The 22203-nt window shown below is 28.9% G+C and overlaps 1 protein-coding gene across 1 annotated transcript in view; it reads left to right on the forward strand.

Annotated features, from left to right (window-relative positions):
- The window catches only part of LOC122522004 (kinesin-like protein KIF13A), a 97665-nt gene extending 77263 nt beyond the window's left edge, over positions 1 to 20402 (forward strand). Inside the window, 22 exon segments of the mRNA XM_043642779.1 lie at positions 5069 to 5232; positions 5498 to 5766; positions 5981 to 6228; positions 6429 to 6546; positions 7074 to 7203; positions 7206 to 7285; positions 7768 to 8281; positions 8375 to 8517; positions 8662 to 9009; positions 9283 to 9444; positions 9569 to 10091; positions 10180 to 10404; positions 10497 to 10763; positions 10865 to 11047; positions 11342 to 11533; positions 11676 to 11969; positions 12056 to 12198; positions 12463 to 12631; positions 17121 to 17138; positions 18122 to 18196; positions 19377 to 19528; positions 20037 to 20402. Of these exon segments, the coding sequence (XP_043498714.1) occupies positions 5069 to 5232; positions 5498 to 5766; positions 5981 to 6228; positions 6429 to 6546; positions 7074 to 7203; positions 7206 to 7285; positions 7768 to 8281; positions 8375 to 8517; positions 8662 to 9009; positions 9283 to 9444; positions 9569 to 10091; positions 10180 to 10404; positions 10497 to 10763; positions 10865 to 11047; positions 11342 to 11533; positions 11676 to 11969; positions 12056 to 12198; positions 12463 to 12631; positions 17121 to 17138; positions 18122 to 18196; positions 19377 to 19528; positions 20037 to 20372 (4753 nt within the window). The 3' untranslated portion in view covers positions 20373 to 20402.
- The last annotated feature ends 1801 nt before the right edge of the window (positions 20403 to 22203 follow it).

Here is a 22203-nt window from a genome sequence, read left to right on the forward strand (position 1 = left end):
AAAAATAAATATTATAGCATCATAACTTACACCCTACGTTGTAAATCCCCAATCCTCCCCCCCCCCCTTCTTCCTCTGCAGTTTTTTATTTTTTATTTATTTTTTGAGACTATCATCTTACATGGAGAATTTCAATATAATGATAACAGATATCCGAATGAAATATCGTACGTACGAGGTATCTATAGTATAAAAAATATATATATATGTGTGTGTGTGTGTGTATATATATTGAGAAATATTTCCTTCCTTTTATTTTCTTTTTATATAGTCGATATTTGAATTAAATCGATATATCGTTGTATTTAAATTATCAAAAATGTAAAAGAAAAGAATTTAAATAATATATAATAGTAACGAATAAGAAAATAAATGTTTTGAAATAAGAATGGTTCTTTCCTATTTTTTTCTTTTTATTTTTTTTTATTTTATTTTTTGTTCTTTCTTTCTTTTACGTTTCTCATGTATTCCAATTCGATCGAGAATAATTTACTGGAATAAAGTACATACGTCGAGATATTTTTTGCCGTTAAGCATAAGCCATATCCGAAAGAAATGTTCACTTTTTTTTTTTTTTAACTCGAATAACGTAGGAATGGCCGTTGGCCAAAACATTCGAGGATACACCCCATGAAGAAAGAAAGAAAGAAATAAAGAAAAAGAAAAAAGAAGAAACGTTCGTACAAATGCCAAGTCTGGCAATTTCAGTTCGACCATTTTCGGTTCCTGCAATCTACCTACCGTACAATTCAACGAGAGAGAAACACCATCCATTAAATATTTTTTCTCTTCTCTTTTTGATAATGCATGTTTTGCAGTACGCGTTGACTTCAATGGGAAAACGAGTGTGTGTATGTACGACGGTGTACGATACGTTCTTCCTATAAAACCTATCGTCGTTCTACCAGTCGAAATTCAATTCAATTTCCACTTTAACACGAACAAAATTCACTCAAATTATTATACCAAAATAGGGGAAAATCTTGTATAAACCTAATATTTTAAACATTCTCACTTTCATTCGCGAAATTTAATTCTCATCATAACGATATTAATAAAAACGTTATTTTACTCACGTATATATATTAAAATAGAAAAAAGAAAGATATTATTTTTCTTTTAAACATTCTCACTTTCATTTCAGAATTTAATTCTCATCATAACGATATTAATAAAATGTTATTTTACTCACGTATATGCATATATATAATTTTCATATATTTATTAATATAATATAATAGTAGTATAGTAATAATATAATATATTATATATATAAATAATTTATTTATATAATATAATTCCATATTTTTATAATATTATATATATATATATAATTTCCATAAATATATTAAATAGAAAAAAGAAAGATATTATTTTTCTTTTAAACATTCTCACTTTCATTTTCGAAATTTAATTTTCATCATAACGATATTAATAAAAATGTTATTTTACTCACGTATATGCATATATATAATTTCCATATATTTATTAATATAATAGTAATAATATAATATATTATATATATAAATAATTTATTTATATAATATAATTCCATATTTTTATAATATTTTAATAAATATATTATAAATATAATAATAAATAGAATAAAAATATATATAATATTATATATATATAAATAAAATAATAAATAGAAAAAGAAAAAGGAAGAAAAATATATTATTTTAAATAAATTATAACAAACGGTAGAAGTTTTAATATACCTGTATGATGTGTGCACGTTATGTGGCATTTATTAAACAACGTAAAAAAAGAAAAAAAATAGAAAAAAAAAGGGTCAGATTTATACACTCCTACACACACACACACATACATACACGTAACGTAAACGTGTGTTAGAAGTGTTCGTGTAAAGTTGGAAAAGGATTTGGTCACGCGATGGTCAGCCTTTCGACCTACCAACGAGCTCGGTGATAGAAATGAGAAAGAAAAAGAGAGAAATAGAGAGAAAGAGAGAGAGAGAGAGTCTTGATCGAGCTCGAGACTATTGAACGAAACCCTCTTCTACAAACTAGAATCGCATATCACGCTCTCGCACTTAAGTAGTCGCAGCTGCAACGAGTTTAGAAAGCTGAGCAACCCGAGTGAGTACTACTCGATTCTCTCGTCAAGTGCCAAGTGATTTCAAATATACTTTTCTTTTCCTTCTGATTTGCTTTTACTTGTTTTTTCCTTTTTCTTCTCCCTTTCTTTCCCCCCCTCCCTTTTATTTATTTTATTTTCTCTTCCCTTTGCTTTCTCTCTCTCTTTCTCTTCTCTCTCAAATATTTTTCTCATCTCATCTTTTATTTCTTACGTTTTTAATATCGAATCGAATTATACAATCATTTTCGTCCAATTAAATTTCTATGATAACGAAATAATACCTATACGTATATATAGATGACGTAAACAATTTTTTGTGTTAGGTTTTTTAATTGTTTAATCGATAAATACGAAAGATTCACGAGTGCAATATTTTTTTCATTTGGACATTTATTTTACAGATATTTTGCGGAATATATTTACTTTTCAATTTATTATAATTTATGATTTATTCCTTTCGGATCTTTCCTTTCTTCAAATAAAAACAAGGGACCGAGGAATTATGCTATAAAGGAAAATAGAAGATCTTATCGATCTTGAAAGATCGATTTTCTTCCTACCCTTACCTGTTCCTTCCTTTCCCCCTCCCCTCTCCCCCAACCCCTATTAGATACGCTTGTTATCGAGAGTGTCTTCTTTTAGATTTTTTATTTTCAAGATTTGTGTGAAAATTGTCCTCTTACTTTGAAAGAAAGGAACTTCTATTTCATTCTTTCTTTCTTTCTCTCTTTCTTTCTTTCTTTTTCTCTCTTTGTACTTGTCGTACGGATACCGATCTTTTTTCCACTCGAAAAATACGAGAAATTCGTTTTCCCGTTCCCGTTACCCGTTCTCGTTTTTTTAGTCTTTTAACTTCACCATACTCGGATTTCATCCGATAAACTAGCAAAATCTAGGGGTATTTTCTCCCCCACAAGTTCATTAAATTCGTTCGTTCGTTCGTTCGTTTTTTTTCGAAATTCTCCTCTTAATCTTTCCTTTTTATTTTCCTTTTCTCTTTTTTCTTTCTTTTCTTTTAAGTTGTTTTAATAAATGATATAAACAGAAACAAAACTGGCAACGTAAACTTCGTAATTTTGTTAATTAATTAAATATAATTTTTTTTTTCTTGTAACGTATAAAATTAAACATGTATGGATTTATTCAAATCATTTTACGAATTAACAAAATGAATTTTTATCGAATTTTTCTATTATGTTTTGTTGTCTTTACTAATTTTATTTTATTTTTTTTTTAATCTCTGTAACACAAGAAGATCTTATAATAATTTCAGACAAAATTAATTATACTTAACGTGATAATATAAATATATATATATATACGAATAATTATTATTAAAACTTTATTAACAATGTTTCATTTTTTTTTTCTTTCACTTTTGTTTATTTAGAACGAATGAAAATCGATCGATAAAATATTTGATGCGTGTATCGTGGAGTTTAGTAAAATAAAATACATTATCACTCGTATAATAAAACCATAGAAAATATCGGAATGAGAAACTCCCGAAAAGTTACTTTCTTAAATCGAGAAAAATCTTGCGAAATCGAAATCACTTTTTAATGGCATTCGAAAGATCGTTAGGAAAACTAAAAGTATAATATCTCGTTTCGAACGATCGATCAATCGACCGATCTTATTTCTCGAGTGCTGCTCATGAAATTATATAACCACTCAATCGTTTCGTTACGTTACGTTTCGTTTATTCGATATACAATTTCTCGAGAGTATCATTGTGATACTTTTTAACACATATTTTTACACGATACTTGCCAATAAAAATGACGGTGCATAAATATCTCATTTATTTAAAGATAACAATCATACTCACCTGTATTATTATCCCATTTGTTTTCTACGATCGATAACATTTATAATGATTTTTTTATAACAAGAAAAATCTGATCCTTGTTATAATATTTATCGATAAAAATTTCTCTTTCCCTCCCCCCCATTAAAATTTTTCATTTATTTGTTAATCACGTCTAGTATAACAAACAAAATATTATATTACAATTTATTTGATTATATAAAAAATATGATATATATTACATTATATTGTAATGTAATATATAATTGTAATTATTAATTATAAATAACTGTAATTACTAATTAATGTATTTATATATGTATTAATATATAATGTAATTAATATACAAATAACTGTAATTACTAATTATCGAATTTTAATTATAATCACAACAGTAATATTTCTTACAATAATTTATTTATTTTTAATAAATTGTGTTAACATTTATTAAGTGTTGAAACATATATATATACGAGTTAAGATATTTTATTTCTACTTTATAAGTGAAGATTGTATATAAAACGAAGAATTGAATCGATCGTTACTCGAGCGATTCATGAAAGAACAAAAACATAATATTAAATTCAAAATGGCAGAGCTACCCGTGGAAAGGGTTGAACAATAAGGAATGGATTTATCTATATACTTGGAAGTTGTTTAAGCTATATAGGAAACTTTAGTCCTGTAGGAAAAAGGAAATCCACCAATGGAATAAAAAGAGAGAGAGATAGAATCGATTTATTCGTAAAGCTTTCATAAAACTACTATTGGTGTACTACCATCCCCTTTTTCCGAATAGAAGAATGATAGTGATTCGAGTTCGAGGAGGGAGGGGGAGGTGAGGTGAGGGTGGCGGTCGTTAGCTTCCGATTATCAGTTTTCTTTTATCGTTCAATATGACAAAACTTTTTCCTATCAAAGAATACCAAAAAAAATCACATTCACATTAAGGAAAATATTATCGTGTATTGTTCTTGGCAAGTGTTTTCGTTCGAGAGGGGGAAAAAAAAAGACAAAATATTAAAATGAATAATAAAATGCACGTATAAAACGTGCATACATATTTAACAAAAAGAAAAGATAATCGAAACACTCAAATTTTAATATATATCTTTGAGTATATTAATGAAGATATTTATTGTTCAATTATTACAGGAACAAGCCGAAAACATTCGCATTCGATCACTGTTTTTATTCCTTGGAACCCGGATCGGAAAAGTTCGCAAGTCAGGAAATCGTATTCGACGCTCTTGGACGTGATATTTTGGACAATGCGTTTCAAGGCTACAACGCTTGTATTTTCGCTTATGGACAAACCGGTAAGGATAAACGAATCCTTTTATTTAAAAAAAAAAAAAATAAAATAAAAAACCTCAACATTATTCTTACTCAAAAGTTTGAAGAATTTACGAAAGAAAACAACGACGAAATTATACAGTAATTATACAGTAATTATACAGTAATTATACAGTAACAGTTTAAAAATAATAATTAAATATATTCAATGATATATATAAATATATTGATTTATATATTTGTGTATTATATTACGTAGAATTGAAATATTCAATAATATTTCATTAGGATCCGGGAAATCTTACACGATGATGGGAAGCGGTGATCAAAAAGGAATCATTCCACGACTGTGTGACAATCTTTTCGACATGATAGCGAAGCAACAGAGTTCTCAATTGACTTTCAAGGTCGAGGTATCATACATGGAGATTTACAACGAGAAGGTGCACGATCTTCTCGATCCAAAGCCGAATAAGCACTCGCTCAAAGTCAGGGAACACAATGTACTTGGCCCTTACGTGGATGGATTGAGTCAACTTGCTGTAACATCTTTTCAGGTTTAATCAAAATTCATTAATTCATTCAATTTTTAATAGGACAATCGATTTATTGTTACAAATAAATTATATTTAAAAAATATAAAAATATAAAATACTAAATAATAAAAAATAAAATATATATATATAATATTATTTATTATATTTCTTTTTTGTTTGTTCTAATTTGTTATATTTGAAAGAAAAAGGATGAATAATATAATCGTTTACACAGGATATCGATAATTTAATGGCGGAAGGCAACAAATCGAGAACAGTGGCTGCGACTAACATGAACTCGGAAAGTTCTCGTTCGCATGCAGTGTTCTCGGTTATTTTAACACAAACACTGACAGATTTGAAAAGTGGCGTAAGCGGTGAGAAAGTATCGCGAATGAGTTTGGTAGATTTGGCTGGTAGCGAAAGGGCTGTGAAAACTGGAGCAGTTGGTGATAGGCTTAAAGAGGGAAGCAATATTAACAAGTAAGTATTATTATTATTATTATTATTATCTCGGATATCATTTAATATTAATTAATTAATAGATCCAGGAATATAAATATATAATCCAAATTATATGATTCATTTTTTTTCATTGAACTTTCACTATTCATTTCTTTTTTTTATTTCTAAGTAATTGTTTTCTTATATTATTTATCGTTTTGTTCTTCTTGTTTAAATAGATCTCTCACGACATTGGGTCTAGTCATTTCGAAGTTAGCAGATCAGAATTCTGGTGGCAACAAAAATAAAGACAAGTTCGTACCTTACAGAGATTCTGTTCTGACTTGGCTTTTAAAGGTAAATCTTTTTTTTATTTTTATATATAGTCGAATGATTTAAACTTAGAGAATAATCGTAGATATTACATAATTTCGGTAAATTTTGATTATCAACGATTGCAATTAAATAATTATTATTTACGAGAGGTAAAGTGGGATCTAGTTCGTATAATAATTTTACCCTCTAGGGGATATTTTACCCCTAGCAGTAGTAATAACAGTATCATCAATTAGATCCTTCAATTTGATTTATTTTTACCAAAAAAAAACAAGAACTACAATTTGTGAACAAAGACTGGAATATTGTTGTGTTAGATTGTAAGAAGTAAAATAATTATACCTAAGAGAGAAAGAGATACGAATAAGTACACATATATATATATATTTCAAACTGTACAGCATTCGGTGTACAGTAAAGGGACGAGAAATAGAGAAAATACCAAAGGGAATTGAAGTTTAAGGGAACAACGATGACGACGAGTAGAAAATACTTACCCCCAACACCATAAACGTTTACGAGTGTTATACCTGTACTTTTGCTTTCAGGATAATCTCGGTGGTAATAGTAAAACCGTTATGGTTGCCACGATATCACCTGCAGCTGATAATTACGAGGAAACGTTGTCAACTCTGCGATATGCGGATAGGGCAAAGAGAATAGTCAATCATGCAGTGGTCACGAAGATCCCAACGCAAGGATCATCCGAGAATTGAGACAAGAAGTCGAAGCGTTGAAGGAAATGTTGCTACACGCTACGGTGAGATTGTTGATTTATCAACAAATCACATTTTTTCTAAGTGGAATAACGTTAATCAGTTCACTGCAAATCAAAGAATTCGCGCATGAAGTTTAAATTGGTTATTAAAAAGGATCATTCAAAAATTGTATATGATAATATTTGAATAAAAAAAAAACACATATACTATTATACTATATTCCACTCAGAATAAAATGGCGTCAATTTGTTTAACAGTGGACGGGTTAATTGAATTGTTATTCGTGTGTCAAACTTGTTGAATTATTTTTAACTCTTTGTAAATAAAGAATTTTAGGATATATAATATAATGTTCTACTGTACGATTGGTGTTATGTTTCCAATCAATTGGGGTGATTTTTTTCTTAAAGAAACAAGTAACAATTAGAAAGTTATACAAAGAGTTAATAAATAAATTGAAAACGATAAGAATATTGCACGAATTACCACGTTGATTAATGTGATGATTAAAATGAAATGTTAGGGTCAAGGTTCTATCGTGGGTCAACAACGCACAGATATAACAGAAAAATTATCGGAATCTGAACGACTGATGAAAGAGATGTCGCAAACGTGGGAAGAGAAGCTCGTTAAAACTGAAAGGCTTCAACACGAGAGGCAACAAGCATTAGAAAAAATGGGTATCAGTGTTCAAGCATCAGGAATCCAAGTGGAAAAGAATAAATATTATTTGGTTAATTTGAACGATGATCCTAGCTTAAACGAGCTCTTGGTTTATTATCTTAAAGAAAGGACTCTCGTTGGTGGACGTTCAGCTAAAACTGAACAGGACATTCAATTGCATGGTTTGGGTATTTTACCTGAACATTGTGTAATTACGATTGAAGAGTCTGGTCTTTATATGACACCATTAAATGGTGCTAGATGCTTCGTTAATGGTAATCAGGTGGTAGACAAGACACCATTGTTGCACGGTGATAGAATCGTTTGGGGAAATCATCATTTCTTCAGGGTCAATTGTCCGAGAAGTGCTACAGGTTATTATTATATATTCCAATTAATCTCACACTCGCATAATATATTCCAATCATTTATTTGTAACATTGACATCATTTTCTCATATTTTACAGCGATTAACAGCGAACCACAAACGCCTGCTCAAAATATCGATTACACTTTTGCCAGAGAAGAACTTATGCAAAACGAATTGTCGAATGATCCGATTCAAAGAGCAATAGCACGATTGGAAAAACAACACGAGGAGGATAAACAAGTGTGTATTCGAAATTTATTAAATGCGATCTACGATTTACAATTTTTTATTTCATCGCATTCCTTATTTCTTTTTTTCTCTGGTTTTTTTTTCTATTTTTTTTGTTTTTTCTTTTGTTTTTTTATTCTTGGGAAATATTTAAAGGTTGCACTCGAGAAACAAAGGTTGGAATACGAAAGACAATTTCAACAATTACGTAACATACTCTCACCGTCAACGCCTTATTCACCTTACGTACCATACGATCCTCTGAGAGGAAGTCAAACTGGTAAACTTCCAGCTTGTACGCCGACCACTCAAATGCGGGTCGAAAAGTGGGCTCAAGAAAGGGATGAAATGTTCAAAAGAAGTTTGGGTCAATTAAAAACCGACATACTAAAAGCAAACACTTTGGTACAGGAGGCTAATGTTCTTGCCGAAGAAATGGGAAAACAAACGAAATTTAGTGTTACTTTGCAAATTCCGCCGAATAATTTAAGTCCAAATAGAAAGGTAATCAATGATTATAATAATTAATGAATTGATTGATTGATTTATTGATTGATTAATTAATTACACGTGCAGTCAAATTTGTTTTTTTCTGTAGTTTCCTTGTTTATTTTTGTTTTGTCGAATTAATTGGTTTAGATTCTTTTTTTTTCTTTTCTTTTTTGTATAATATTTTTTTGGTAGTTTAGTCTTTTTGTTTATTCGTTTGTTTGTTTTTTTCGGTTTTTTCTTTTCGTTACACTCTGACGTTACTACACGTAGAGTGTATTCTTCCAGCGTGGTGCATTCGTCAGTGAACCAGCGATATTGGTCAAAAGAACAAACATGGGTAGTCAAGTTTGGTCAATGGAAAAATTGGAAAATAAATTGGTTGACATGCGAGAAATGTACGAGGAAAGGAAAGATCCTAATAATTGTCAACGATTACCTGTCGTTAAGGTAATTAAATAAAAATATTATATCTTTATCCTTAACTCATTTGCATCAAAGAAAAAAAAGAAATAAGTTTAGAGATACGAGAGATTTTTTAATATATTTATTATTATTTTTGAAAATGAAACAGGACGAGGTATTGGGGAAAACTCAAGACCCATTTTACGAGTCACAAGAGAAGCACAATTTGATTGGCGTAGCTAATATATTTTTAGAAGTATTGTTTCACGACGTTCGGTTAGATTATCATACACCGATCATAAGTCAACAAGGTGAAGTTGCTGGACGACTTCAAGTTGAGATAAGTCGTATTGCCGGACAATTCCCTCAGGATCGTATTTGTGAAGCAGCATCCGAATCTTCCGGTGATTCAACGTCCTCCGAACCAGATGATTATTCTGGTTCGAGTCACATAACTTGTCGTGTAACAATAAAACAAGCTACCGGTTTACCACTATCCTTGAGTCATTTTGTCTTTTGTCAATACATGTTTTGGGGTAATCCAGAATTAATTGTGGTACCACCTGTAGTCAATGCTGAATTACCTCCCGCAAACTGTGCCACAGGTCAAAGGGATTCTCTTGCATTCAGGTTCGATCATACCGAAGATTTTAAAGTACCGATAACGGAAGAATTTATTGAACACTGTGCTGGTAAGAACACGGTATTCGTAATTTTTTTCTCTTGTATAACATTTAAAAAATAATTATAATATTATTTTTTTCTTTCAACACACAACAGAGGGTGCTTTGAGTATAGAAGTTTGGGGTCACAGAAGTGCTGGATTTTCTCGTAGCAAACCCGGATGGGAAGTGGAACAACAACAATTAGCAAAAGCCAGATCTTTGGCTGATCGTTGGTCAGAATTAACGAGGAAAATCGAATTGTGGGTAGAAATTCAAGAACTAAACGAACAAGGAGAATATTCGCCTGTCGAAGTTGTCACGAAACAGGACACGTGGACGGGTAATTTTCATTTCACATTTACTAAGGAATTATTAAGCTTCGTACTTTATTGGATATATCAAATAGTCATTTGATTCTGAATACGGGTATAGGTGGCATTTATCAATTGAGACAAGGACAACAACGGCGTATACAAGTCAGAGTTAAACCAGTACAAAATTCAGGAACTTTGCCGATTATTTGTCAATCGATATTGAATATAGCTGTTGGTAGCGTGTCTGTTAGGAATCGTCTTCAAATTCCTTTGGACAGTTATCAGGATGAGGATTTAAGTATATTGAGGGAAAAATGGAGCGATGCTTTGATGAGGCGAAGACAATATTTAGATCAACAGATACAAAAGCTTATAAATAAACAAGGTAAATGTTAATAATTTGTTTAATATAAATATATAAATAAAAATAAGCTCTCATCTCTTTTGTTATGTGCTACGTTATAATAAAAATAATGTTTAATACAGAAAAAACTGAACAAGACGTAGAACGTGAACAGAGTCTCGTTGATCAGTGGGTTAGTTTAACCGAGGAAAGAAATGCAGTTTTAGTACCTGCAGCAGGATCAGGTATACCTGGTGCTCCAGCTGATTGGAATCCACCTTCTGGCATGGAACCACACATTCCAGTCCTATTTCTTGATCTCAATGGTATAAATGAACAAAATTGAATTTACTTTTAACACTAGATTGTTTGAAAATAAGTCAATTAGATTCAAAGTTTTTTTTTAAAGAAATTTTATTCAAAATAATTTTTACACTTCTACTTCTTTTGCATGATATTTGAACTTGACACAACTCAATCGTTTTTTTAATATTTTAATTAAAGTATGCAGTCAAACAGATTAGTCTATTTGGCGGGCTTCGGTAATCTAGTGTTAAACAATTACATTATTAAATTAAAAACGATGTGATTAATTAAATCGTATAAAATAAATAAAACAGCCGATGATCTCTCGACGCATCAATCAGGAGAAGAAGTATCCGTTACGGGATTAAATTCAATTTTACCTAAGGAACATGGTAACAAATTTTATAATCTACCATTCATTCGTCATTTGGAAAAAGACGTTTGTGCTATAGCAGCATGGGATTCTAGTATACACGATAGCGTGCATCTTAACAGAGTTACCGATGGTATTATATTTTTTAAATTAATTTATACACTCGATCCTCTTATTTAAATCGAAATATCGATATAATGTCGGAAGGTCGAGTGTATACACCGTTTCGATATTCTCTCAGAGGAACTAGGATAACCTAACCAATAATGTTACAGCTAACGAAAGAGTATTCTTAATTTTAAAAACAACAGTACGCCTGTCACACCCTGCACCGATGGATCTCGTATTACGAAAAAGATTGGCGTTAAATATTTATAAAAGACAGAGTATTACTGATAGAATATTTCGAAAAATTGTACGCACCGATTGTCTAGCTCAGACTGGTGTTACATACGAAGTTGTGTCGAATATACCAAAAGCCAGTGAAGAATTAGAAGATCGTGAAAGTTTAGCACAGATTGCAGCAAGCGGAGAAGACAACAGTCTATGCGATGGTGAAACCTACATCGGTAAGTTTGTCAAATTAAATTTATATCTTCCAAGACCGTGAACGTTAAAATATCTTATCGGGTTATGTTGCGGGGTTATCTTGTAGAAAAATATACCAGAGGTGTGTCAGCTGTCGAAAGTATCTTAACATTGGATCGATTAAGGCAAAGTGTCGCTGTTAAAGAACTGTTGCAAGCTCAAGGCCAGCCGCTTATGCGCAAGACTGCAAGCGTTCCAAACTTCTCCCAGGTACTACTGCCACTCCGCCGTCTTGGACGCACTGTATGCTTTTTATTTTAATTTCATTTCTTTCTTTCTTTCTTTTAGCGCATTGTTTTTTATATTCTTCTTTTTTTTTTCTTTTACCACAAATACATGCCGATCTCGACTAAAATGAATCAGTTCATTTTCACAATATCAATAATATAATTGTCAGCGTTCCTTGTACACCCCCTTGTTTTTCATTATTGCAACGTTTTTAATCTTTTATCATAATGATTTGTTTTATATCAGATTATGAGGTTTGACACTTCGATGGATTCATTAAACGTCACACGTTCTGAAAGCGTTACGGATCTCAACACAGAATTAAATGGGCTGCCACATTCACGACGAGCATCAACCGGTCATGCAAGGAACGAAGAAAACTTTGTTTCCCCTCCACCTAAAGCTTTTGGAATTGGTAAGAATAATTATTTTATATTTTCTTGTCTTCTTTTTTTTTTTTTATTTTCTCTTATGCACATTAAATATACTAATTCGTTTTTTAAGAGATATCGAACAAATAAATATTCTATGATTTCATTGATAATAATCATTTCAAATTCATAGTTCCAATTGTCAAATTTATTACCTCAAATATTGCAAAACGAAAAATATTTTATTTTCGTGACTTTTTAATACAATTGAAGAATCATAGAATAATATTGGTAATGTTAGATTAAAATATAAAAGGAAAGGAAAGAAAAAAAAGAAAGAAATAATAATAATAAAATTCGAATTTCACTCTGACACGTTTATTCATTCATTCATTCATTCATTCATTCATTCATCGCATTAATCATTGATCATTCATACGTAGTAATCCGTTTCATCGTCTTTCTTAAAAAGTTTTTAAACATATTTATATATTTTTTCTAAACCCTCTACGCGATTAATCACTATAATAATTCATCATTATTTCACTGCCTCTACTTTATATTATTAACACGTTCCCTGCTCTCTGTATTGTTTTTGATATATGCTGAAACTCATTTCTCTATGTTAAATGATATATTTTACTTGTTAAAAAATAAAAAGAATTATTGTTGTCGAACAATGATTATTGATATGATTTAAAAATAATTTTTAAAACATTTCTTAAGCTTTGCTACGAGAAAATTAACTACCAAAATTTTACTTAATACAGTACTCGTAAATTCCTAATTATTTTTTTAATGCAATTAACTGTACTTCAATTTTAATTTTAAAATACAATATGCAAACTGGTTTATACATATGATCACGTAATAGAAATAGAAGTCTTCAACAAACAGATAAAAGTAATTTTCCAGTACAGTACAAAAATAGAAGAAGAAAAAATACACATTAGACAAATCTAGCAAATATAATTAATCTTACAGTATGTACACCATTTTCATTTGGAAACACATATCACGAGGGAAATGAAACTAATTTAAATGCAGTTAAGCAAGGAACGTGTGGGTTTAATGGATTGCTATTTTCATAGATCAAAGGATTGACGACAATTTTTATTTGACCTTTTTCTAAATATATTGTCTTAATTCTTTTCTACGCAAATTTTTGATTATTCGATGAATGCAAGTATACAATTAGTTTGCTTTGACCACGATTCAAAAACTCTCTCTCTTGATTATTATCCGCTTATTTAAACATAATGGCACTGTGTCCTAAGGATTTTTTTTTAAATTAGTATTAGAATATCAATTTTTTTCTTTCAATTTTTATTCACTTCTCTTTCTATCTATCTATCTATCTATCTCTTTCTTATTTTCTATCATCGTATTGATTTTGCTTCATTGAGATTTTATATATTCGATATGAACAAACGAAAAAAAAACAAAATGAAAAAGTTTGTTTTCTGAAATGTGGCTTATGCAGTGTTTTTTTAATATTTATATATATATATATATATATACTATATGATACCTTGCAATGATTAGTCCAATATATTTCAATAAAATTCCCTAATTTTTAGCTGTCTCATTGTCAGGCTCCATTTTATCATCACGTTATTCTTTTTTGTTTTTTCTTCGTAATTGGGATATGTTCACTTTGGAATTAGTAGAAAAGAAAGATTAAAACCATAGAGACCTTTATTATCATCCATCTATATTATTTAATTATTATTCATGTCATTCACCATTATAGCACCATTACCTTTCATAATTGATTCTAACAAAACAATAGAAATGATTAGATGCAATAAGAAAAATATTGTTATAGAAAATATTGAATTATAATTATTAAAATTATGAATATTATGAAAGGTTATCGCTCTGACACCTAAATTAAACACATATTGATCAATCTTATCTCACAAACCCTGTTATTTAAAAAAAAAAAAAAAAACAATTAAAAAAAAGCATTATATGCAATACCGAGTTCCTAATTAGTAAACAATTACTACAATGGAATTCTGTGTTCTTATAATTAAAACAGCTTTGATCATATTGTTATATATCACCGTATTATTAATCCTATGTTCAACTTACTAAAATAATTTAATCACCGACACTCGTAATTTTTGTCAACGAGTTGTATAATATGATAAAATGTTAATTATTAAACGATTCTAATTAAAATAAGAAGAAGAAGAAGTTGAGCATAGTAAAAAAAAAAAATCCACTTTTATCAGATCTGCCTAGTGTTTTTAGCAGCGACACTTTAAAAAAAAAAAAAAAACTCTACCACTTATATTTTTTTTTTTATACAATCGACCAAGAGATGTTTAGAATCAAATTGATTGATTTAATTTAAAAAATAAATAAATAAACAAATAAAAGAATATTAAAATTATTTAGTTAAAGAGGTTTTTGAATAATTTTAATGAAACTAATGAAACTAATTGATTTTTTGATACTTATCTCTGTGTTCCTCTGTTTAACACTACGTCTCTCTCTACTACTTCTACAACTTCTATTTCGGCCCACGCAAGGCTCCATTCTGAACTCAGGTAAAATGGAGTCTTGATTTGATACATATTTAAATCGCGTTGTCGTAAAAAAACGGCAATAAACGATTAGTATATACATATAAATATGTTTCGTGAGTGGTTGAGTCTGTCTGTTGTTTTATTTTTTAGTTCATAAGTTTTCTTGCTCTTCAATTAGTATTCAAAAAAATGATGATTTAATTATTATTATTATTATGATTATTATTATTATTATGATTATTATTATTATTATTATTATTAGAGTATGTATTATATTTATTATGTTTAAATTAAAAAAAAAGAACAATAAGAATGTATGCTGAAAAATAGGGGTAGCACAATTATTTTTCACATCTGTTTATTCGATTAATCATTTTTCAACATTTTTCAATCAATATTTTATCATATTTTAAATACACGTTTAAAAGAGAGATACTCGTTTATATTAAATTATAAATATATTTATAACAATTTAAAATATTGCTTATAGAGAGAGAGAGAGATATGTTGAAAAATATTGATCCAATAAATGGCAGATATTTTTTTGTATTTTTTTTTTTAAATACACACAGTATTCCAATTTTTCGTTGGAAACAATACTACATTTTTCAAAAGAAAAATTATTGCTACTTGTAGTTAAATATTATACAAAGTGGCTGAATTGATTGGATTTATTAATTTTCTTTTATTTTTGGTTGAATTTAAACGTGAATGCGTTGTGGTCATGTGTTTGTGTTAATAAACTCGTTTGACGTGCATGATATAAACAATATGTTTTTAAATCTTATACAAAGCAAGCAACCATGCAAGAAAGCAAGCAAGCAAGCAAGCAAGCAACCATGCAAGCAAGCATTTTAATCAGCAAGTTCGTTCATTGAAATAATTTTTTATTTCTTTCCCCCAACTTTTTTCTCTTCTCCACAATTTTATGTAACTAAACCTGAATGTTTATTATTCATGATTAATGTTTTTTATTGACCCACATTAAAGGAAAGAAAAATATAGAGAAAAAAAAACATTCGTAGTAACTTCAACTTCGTCGTTGCATTTAATGCCAAATCATATATCGCATAGAAATCATTTTTCATTGGCACATATGATCATAAATATGCATTATCTAAGAGTGTGATGATTAAAAAAAAAAAAAAAGAAAGAAAGGAAAGAAGAGACAAAAAAAAAAAATTGTTTACGTATTACCAAAGTTATTTGGTTCGATACGATAGAAATGATTTCTATATAAATTATTCGATTTATCTTCTTTTTTTTTTCTTTTTTCTATTTTAACAACATTTGGCAATCGATAAATGCATTTATATCATGACATATTCAATAAAATGTATATAAAGTAAATTAATTTATAGGTGACGTATGACACAAGTTATTTATTTATTTAATCATTGTGCAACTTTTTTTTTATCTTCATATATATATTATTTATTGCACAATGATTGAATTTTTATTTTACCTACATATATGTGAATGTGTTATCCAGTCGATAAATTAGAATCCAACGTAGGATTATTAACTGTAACATATATGTGTATATAAATATTAATAGTAATTAAATATCATAGGATATAAAGGAAAGAAAAAATGATGAATATTTTGATATCGGGAAACAATTTAATATTATATTATATCTCTCCTAGTTTTTATCGCAAAATATATCAGCATTTTTCTTTTTATTACACATTTCTATTACTATATTTTTAATCATAGAATTGGTGATCAAATTTTGTTTAAAAGAAACTGTATTTTTAGTTTTTGGTTTAAATTTAGATGAACAAATTGTTTCCTGCCGATCTAAATATATCTAAAGAAGATTATAATTTCGTACTTTTCTCATACGTAAAAAGAAAATTTTAATTTAACGACATCAATAAAAAAGAATTTCAAAAACAAATGAATAAAATAATGTGAATTATCTGCAATAATATATATATAACGTATAACAAGTTTAAATTACTTGGAATATTTTTCTTTTCACGTAAACGAGGAACTAGTTTAAAGTCAGGTATAGTAAAGTAATGTTTTTGAATAAATGTATAAATAATTAAGTAAAAATAATAATTATAACAGAGAGTAAAGCATAGTAAAAAAGATGCTTAGCTATGCATGACGTATTACTATTTAAAAAATAGTTTCGCAGCATGTGTGGTTTTAAAGGATAGTTTATAAATGCATAGTAATCATTTATTTAAAAAATAATAATAAACAAAGAAGATAAAGCAAAATCAAACGACGATTATATTTTAATTATTTTAGTTTCTGAGTGACTACTAGTACCTTCGACTTTAAACTAACATCGATTATATATTTCGAATAAATTCAAAATGCTTATTAAAAAAAACTAACCAATACTTGTATAAATCTTTTTAAAAAAAGAAAAAAAATGTAGCATTTTGAGTTTATTATGCAATGGCGAGTTACTCGATGATTATAAATAAAAATTTTCCAATCAAAAATATAATTATTATCAACAATATATATATAATGTATATATATATATGTTATTGATTAAACAAAAAAATGGACCCGTCAATTGCAACTAAATTTACAAATATAAATAATAATCATTTCCATCTCTTGTATATACAAATCGATTTTATATATCTATATGAAACACCTTATCGAATATTAGAAAACAATATATTCATCTGAACTGTATTTATCCACATTTCATTCTTCAGTTGTATAATAATAATTAGCCCATAGAAAAAGAGAGAAAAAAAAATTAAAGAAAAGGCATGATCAATTGTTCAATAATTCACAATGCAAGCCTGCAAGCGGCCTGTAAAATACAAAAATCTTTTATTTTGCGAAGGGCTCGCCATTTTATAATTGAAGAAACCAAAAAAGGAAGTTTCTTTTTTTTTTTATTTGTTTTTTTTTTCTTTTTTTTAATAGAACTTTAGAATCGGACGAAAATTATTAAAACAAACGAAGAAACAAAATATAAGAAACTAGGTGTAATCAGTTAAAACTATCTCCTTTCAGCGAGACCAACTTTCCTGAATCTGAACCTGAATCTCAACTCACTGACACGTCTGCAACAATCCACCTCTACCAAGTGTAGGTGACACTCGCTGTTGATTGCTCTTTCAAATTTTTTTTTATTATTTTTTTTATTTTTTCCATTAATTTTTGCCAGCAAATATTCGACGTTTTATTCTCCTGCTACTTGGAATGGTATAATAATTAAAAAAATCAAAAAATAAATAATAATTACGTATACGTTTTTTTTCTTTTCGACGATAAATTTGAAAGAGCACATTCTTGATCGTTCTTGTAGTTGGTTTGTACTTCAATTTTGTTTCCTTACTTACTCCTTTGTTTTAGACGTTACAAAAAAAAAAAGGAGAAAAGGAATATATTGCAGTCCATTAAGTTTACAATTAAATGAAATTTTGTAACGATGATTATGTTGTTGATTTTTGTTGATCATCGTTTTTAAATAAAATTGTTATCTTATTGTACTGCAATTGTCGTGTATCGTTATCGAATATGTTTGGTGTGTTCAGTGCTTATTAGTACTGTATATTATTCGTGTTTATTTTTCATTTTCAATTTTTCATACAAATCTAATACATATATGTATATTCCACGTTTTAAAAGTTTTTATTTTCCATAATTGAAAATTATTATCTCAAGGTGAATTATATTTTATTACTGAGACAGGCCAATTAATAATTTCAAAATTAAAAAATATAAATACATATGAATATATTCAATTATTTATTTATGTATTTATTGGTCAACGTAATTAAAAAAAGAAACATGGAATATATATCAATCCACTTTCCCTTATTTCTGTTTCATTTATTTTTTATCGTTGTTATTTTATTTTCTTTTTTCTTTAGGTACAGCATGATCAATCTTATGTTCATTATTTATGTATATTTTTATTATTATTATTATTATTATTATATTATTATTATTATTATTATTATTATTATGTGTTTATCAGAACCGATCTGGTGTATCCATAGTGAAGAATAAAAAATAACAGATTAAACCTGAAATTTGACGATGTTTCAATGGTTATACATTTCTTATTATTACAAACCTAAAAAAAAAAGCAAAAGAAAAAGAAAGAACTTAATAAAATCATATTAATCGTTTATTAGAATATCAGTCACAGATCGGTACTGACGTGTATCTAATTTTAACATTCGCTTGAGTTTCCAAAGCAGCATTTTAATTAGTTAAACGTCGCATTCTAGCAATAACATAGTCAAAATATTCATTTTAGCATCCCCAACTATGGTCGGTAGTAAACTGGGTCTACGTATGACTACGTTGCACGAGGAAACATCTAACGTTGGGAATCAATTAACAACCCCTATTCATGACGACGAGGAAGAAAAAAGTGTTGCTGATTATTCCGAATACGATGCGTATCAGGTAGTATATATACATATATACATAAATCATTCACACACATTCGTTTCAAATCATTTACCTGTTTATATTTTTGTCCGGTAATCATAATTCATCAGTAAACGGCCAGTTGTAATAATTGCTATAATTTATACAGTTGTGAATAGAGTAGAGTGATTTTAAAATAAAAAAATTCCTCGGCCCCCTACCATCACCATTAACCACCCTCCTCCTCCCCCATCACAGGTGTGTGTCATTTATGCAAGACAGAGTGTAACAAAAAAATATAAATAATTAAAATATCTAACAAAATTACACCGTGTTAACCCTCTATATAACAATTTATCTGTTTTATTTAATTTAATGTATAATATGCTGTAAATTTGATATTTATATCTACAAATTGATTTATTGGAATAGAATATTTGAAAATTGTGTTATAAAGGGTTAATCATGAATTTCAATGAAAGAGATCAGAGATTGTATTATATATAAAAACAAAATACAAAGAAAAAAAATAACAAAAATTCAGGCACCAGCAAAACCAACGAAGCCGCTAACTTCGTCACGCACATTGGATTCGCTTGCTGAATTGCAATCAACGAAAATCAACACTCCGAGTATGAGTAGCAGCGGTTACGGTTCTCAAGCAGTTTCAACGACCAATTTAACGTCCGAAGATTCGATTTCTATCAAATCTATCAGCGTAGATGAAACACCCGATTTAGAATATCGAAATTTGTTGGATAATAAAAAAGCAGAGAAGATGGACAGTTCACTAGTTGAAGAAACACCTGAGGAATATACCTGCGACGTCAACACTGCTATGGAACATTTGAGTGTCACGGAAGATTCTCGTGAGGGTTAGTTAGTTTGGTTCTCTCATTTACAACAGACAGAATATAATTTTTAATTCCTTTTTTCTTTTTTTCAACAACAATAATTATGTATTCAAAGATTTTTCATAAATGGTTCTTGCCATTATCAATAATAATAATTATCATCATCATCATCGTCATCGTCATCATCATTATCATCATCATTTGCGTCAGAGTTTTACAACACTGTTCAACATACATTCGAATGCTTTAAAAGTTTGATTTGTTGTTGGGTATATATGATTGCAAAAATGATAACTGTTTGATCCTGTCAGATATAATTTTGAAGAATATTGATGTTGTTACTATTGCTAGTATCAAAACTAAAGCTGATAGGGTGAAATTGATGCTGTTTTTTGTTTTTGTTTTTCTTTAAGAGATAAATTCACCTAAATATATACTAAGAACGAGTTTAACTTTTAAATCATTCGGATATTAACGTTGTTTTGTTCGGTAATTCGTGTAATTAATTTAATGTATTAATTATTTTTCAATTGTTTTTTTTTTTTTGTTATTTTTTGTCTTGTACAGTAAACCATAGGAAAAATCTCGAAGAAATGGGTGCTTACACGGATCCCGATACCGAGAGTCCTGTTTCATCGACGAAAGACGACAGCGATGCTACCTGTAATTTAACAACACTTAACGTAACGCAGAAAAAGGATACCCAGAATCCGATTTTAGCTGGTAGAAGAAAAAGCGAGATGGTAATTAGTCAAACATCGAATTCTGGCGACGAGAGTCCTTTGGAAGGATCCTCGGTTGTTCATACGCAACTTCCACCAGGCAAGGTAAATCAAATTATATCAATTCTTCATATGAATAAAAAAAAGTAATGTTAAGAATTTAAAGAAAAAGATAAACGATAACATCATTTTGTATATTATTTATTGTTATTTTATGTTGTACGAAGAAGGAAAGCTTCTAGTGGTACAGGAAGGCCTACCAGTTCTCAACACAGAGCTTCGTTCCCTATGGTCCGTCCACAAGTTTCTGAAAGTAAAGCTGCAGCAAGATTGGAACAAACGATGCAGCCTAATATGCCATACGAAAATGGTGACAATAGCTCCTCCGAAAGCATCGATGGTAGTTTTTTCATTTAACATTAATCTTATTTCATCGTTTTCATATTTAATCGGTTAGAATTTATTAATAAATAGAAAGATTTAAAAAAAAGCTGGGTAAATCATATAATCAATTAGGGTTCAGATTTCTTGTATCAAATATTAAACTATTGTTTATTCAATTATTTAACGATTAAATAATATTCGTACAAATGGTTGTTACACAATTAATTGAAGTTCAAATATCTCGAATGCATATTTATATGATATCATTGTTGTTATTTTGTTAATTATAGATGACACGAGTGATAAAAGTTCAGCCTTTGGCTCGAGACACGATCTGAATAGAATCGAAACTCCGTTACCAGATTGGGTGATAGTAGGTGAATCTGTATTAGTTCGTCCATACAGTTATTCAGGTGTTATCGCATATGTTGGTGTAACAGAGTTTGCATCTGGTATATGGATTGGGATTGAACTTGATGCACCAACTGGTATATATATCTCATATTAAAAATAATTTATATATATATATCTCTGGTGAATGGTTAAACAAACAGAAAAAATGATTAAAATTTCACTTAATACTTTTGTTTACCCACACATCAGAGAAAGAGATAATTTTTTATTAACCATTGATCTTTTTATTAAGTTAATTAAAATGATTATTATTGAACATTAATTGATAGGTAAACCCGACGGTGCTGTACATGGTCATAGGTACTTCAATTGTCGACCAAAGTGTGGAATCTTTGTT

Source organism: Polistes fuscatus, unplaced genomic scaffold (genome assembly GCF_010416935.1).
Source record: "Polistes fuscatus isolate 324 unplaced genomic scaffold, CU_Pfus_HIC Scaffold5, whole genome shotgun sequence".
NCBI lineage: Eukaryota > Metazoa > Arthropoda > Insecta > Hymenoptera > Vespidae > Polistes > Polistes fuscatus.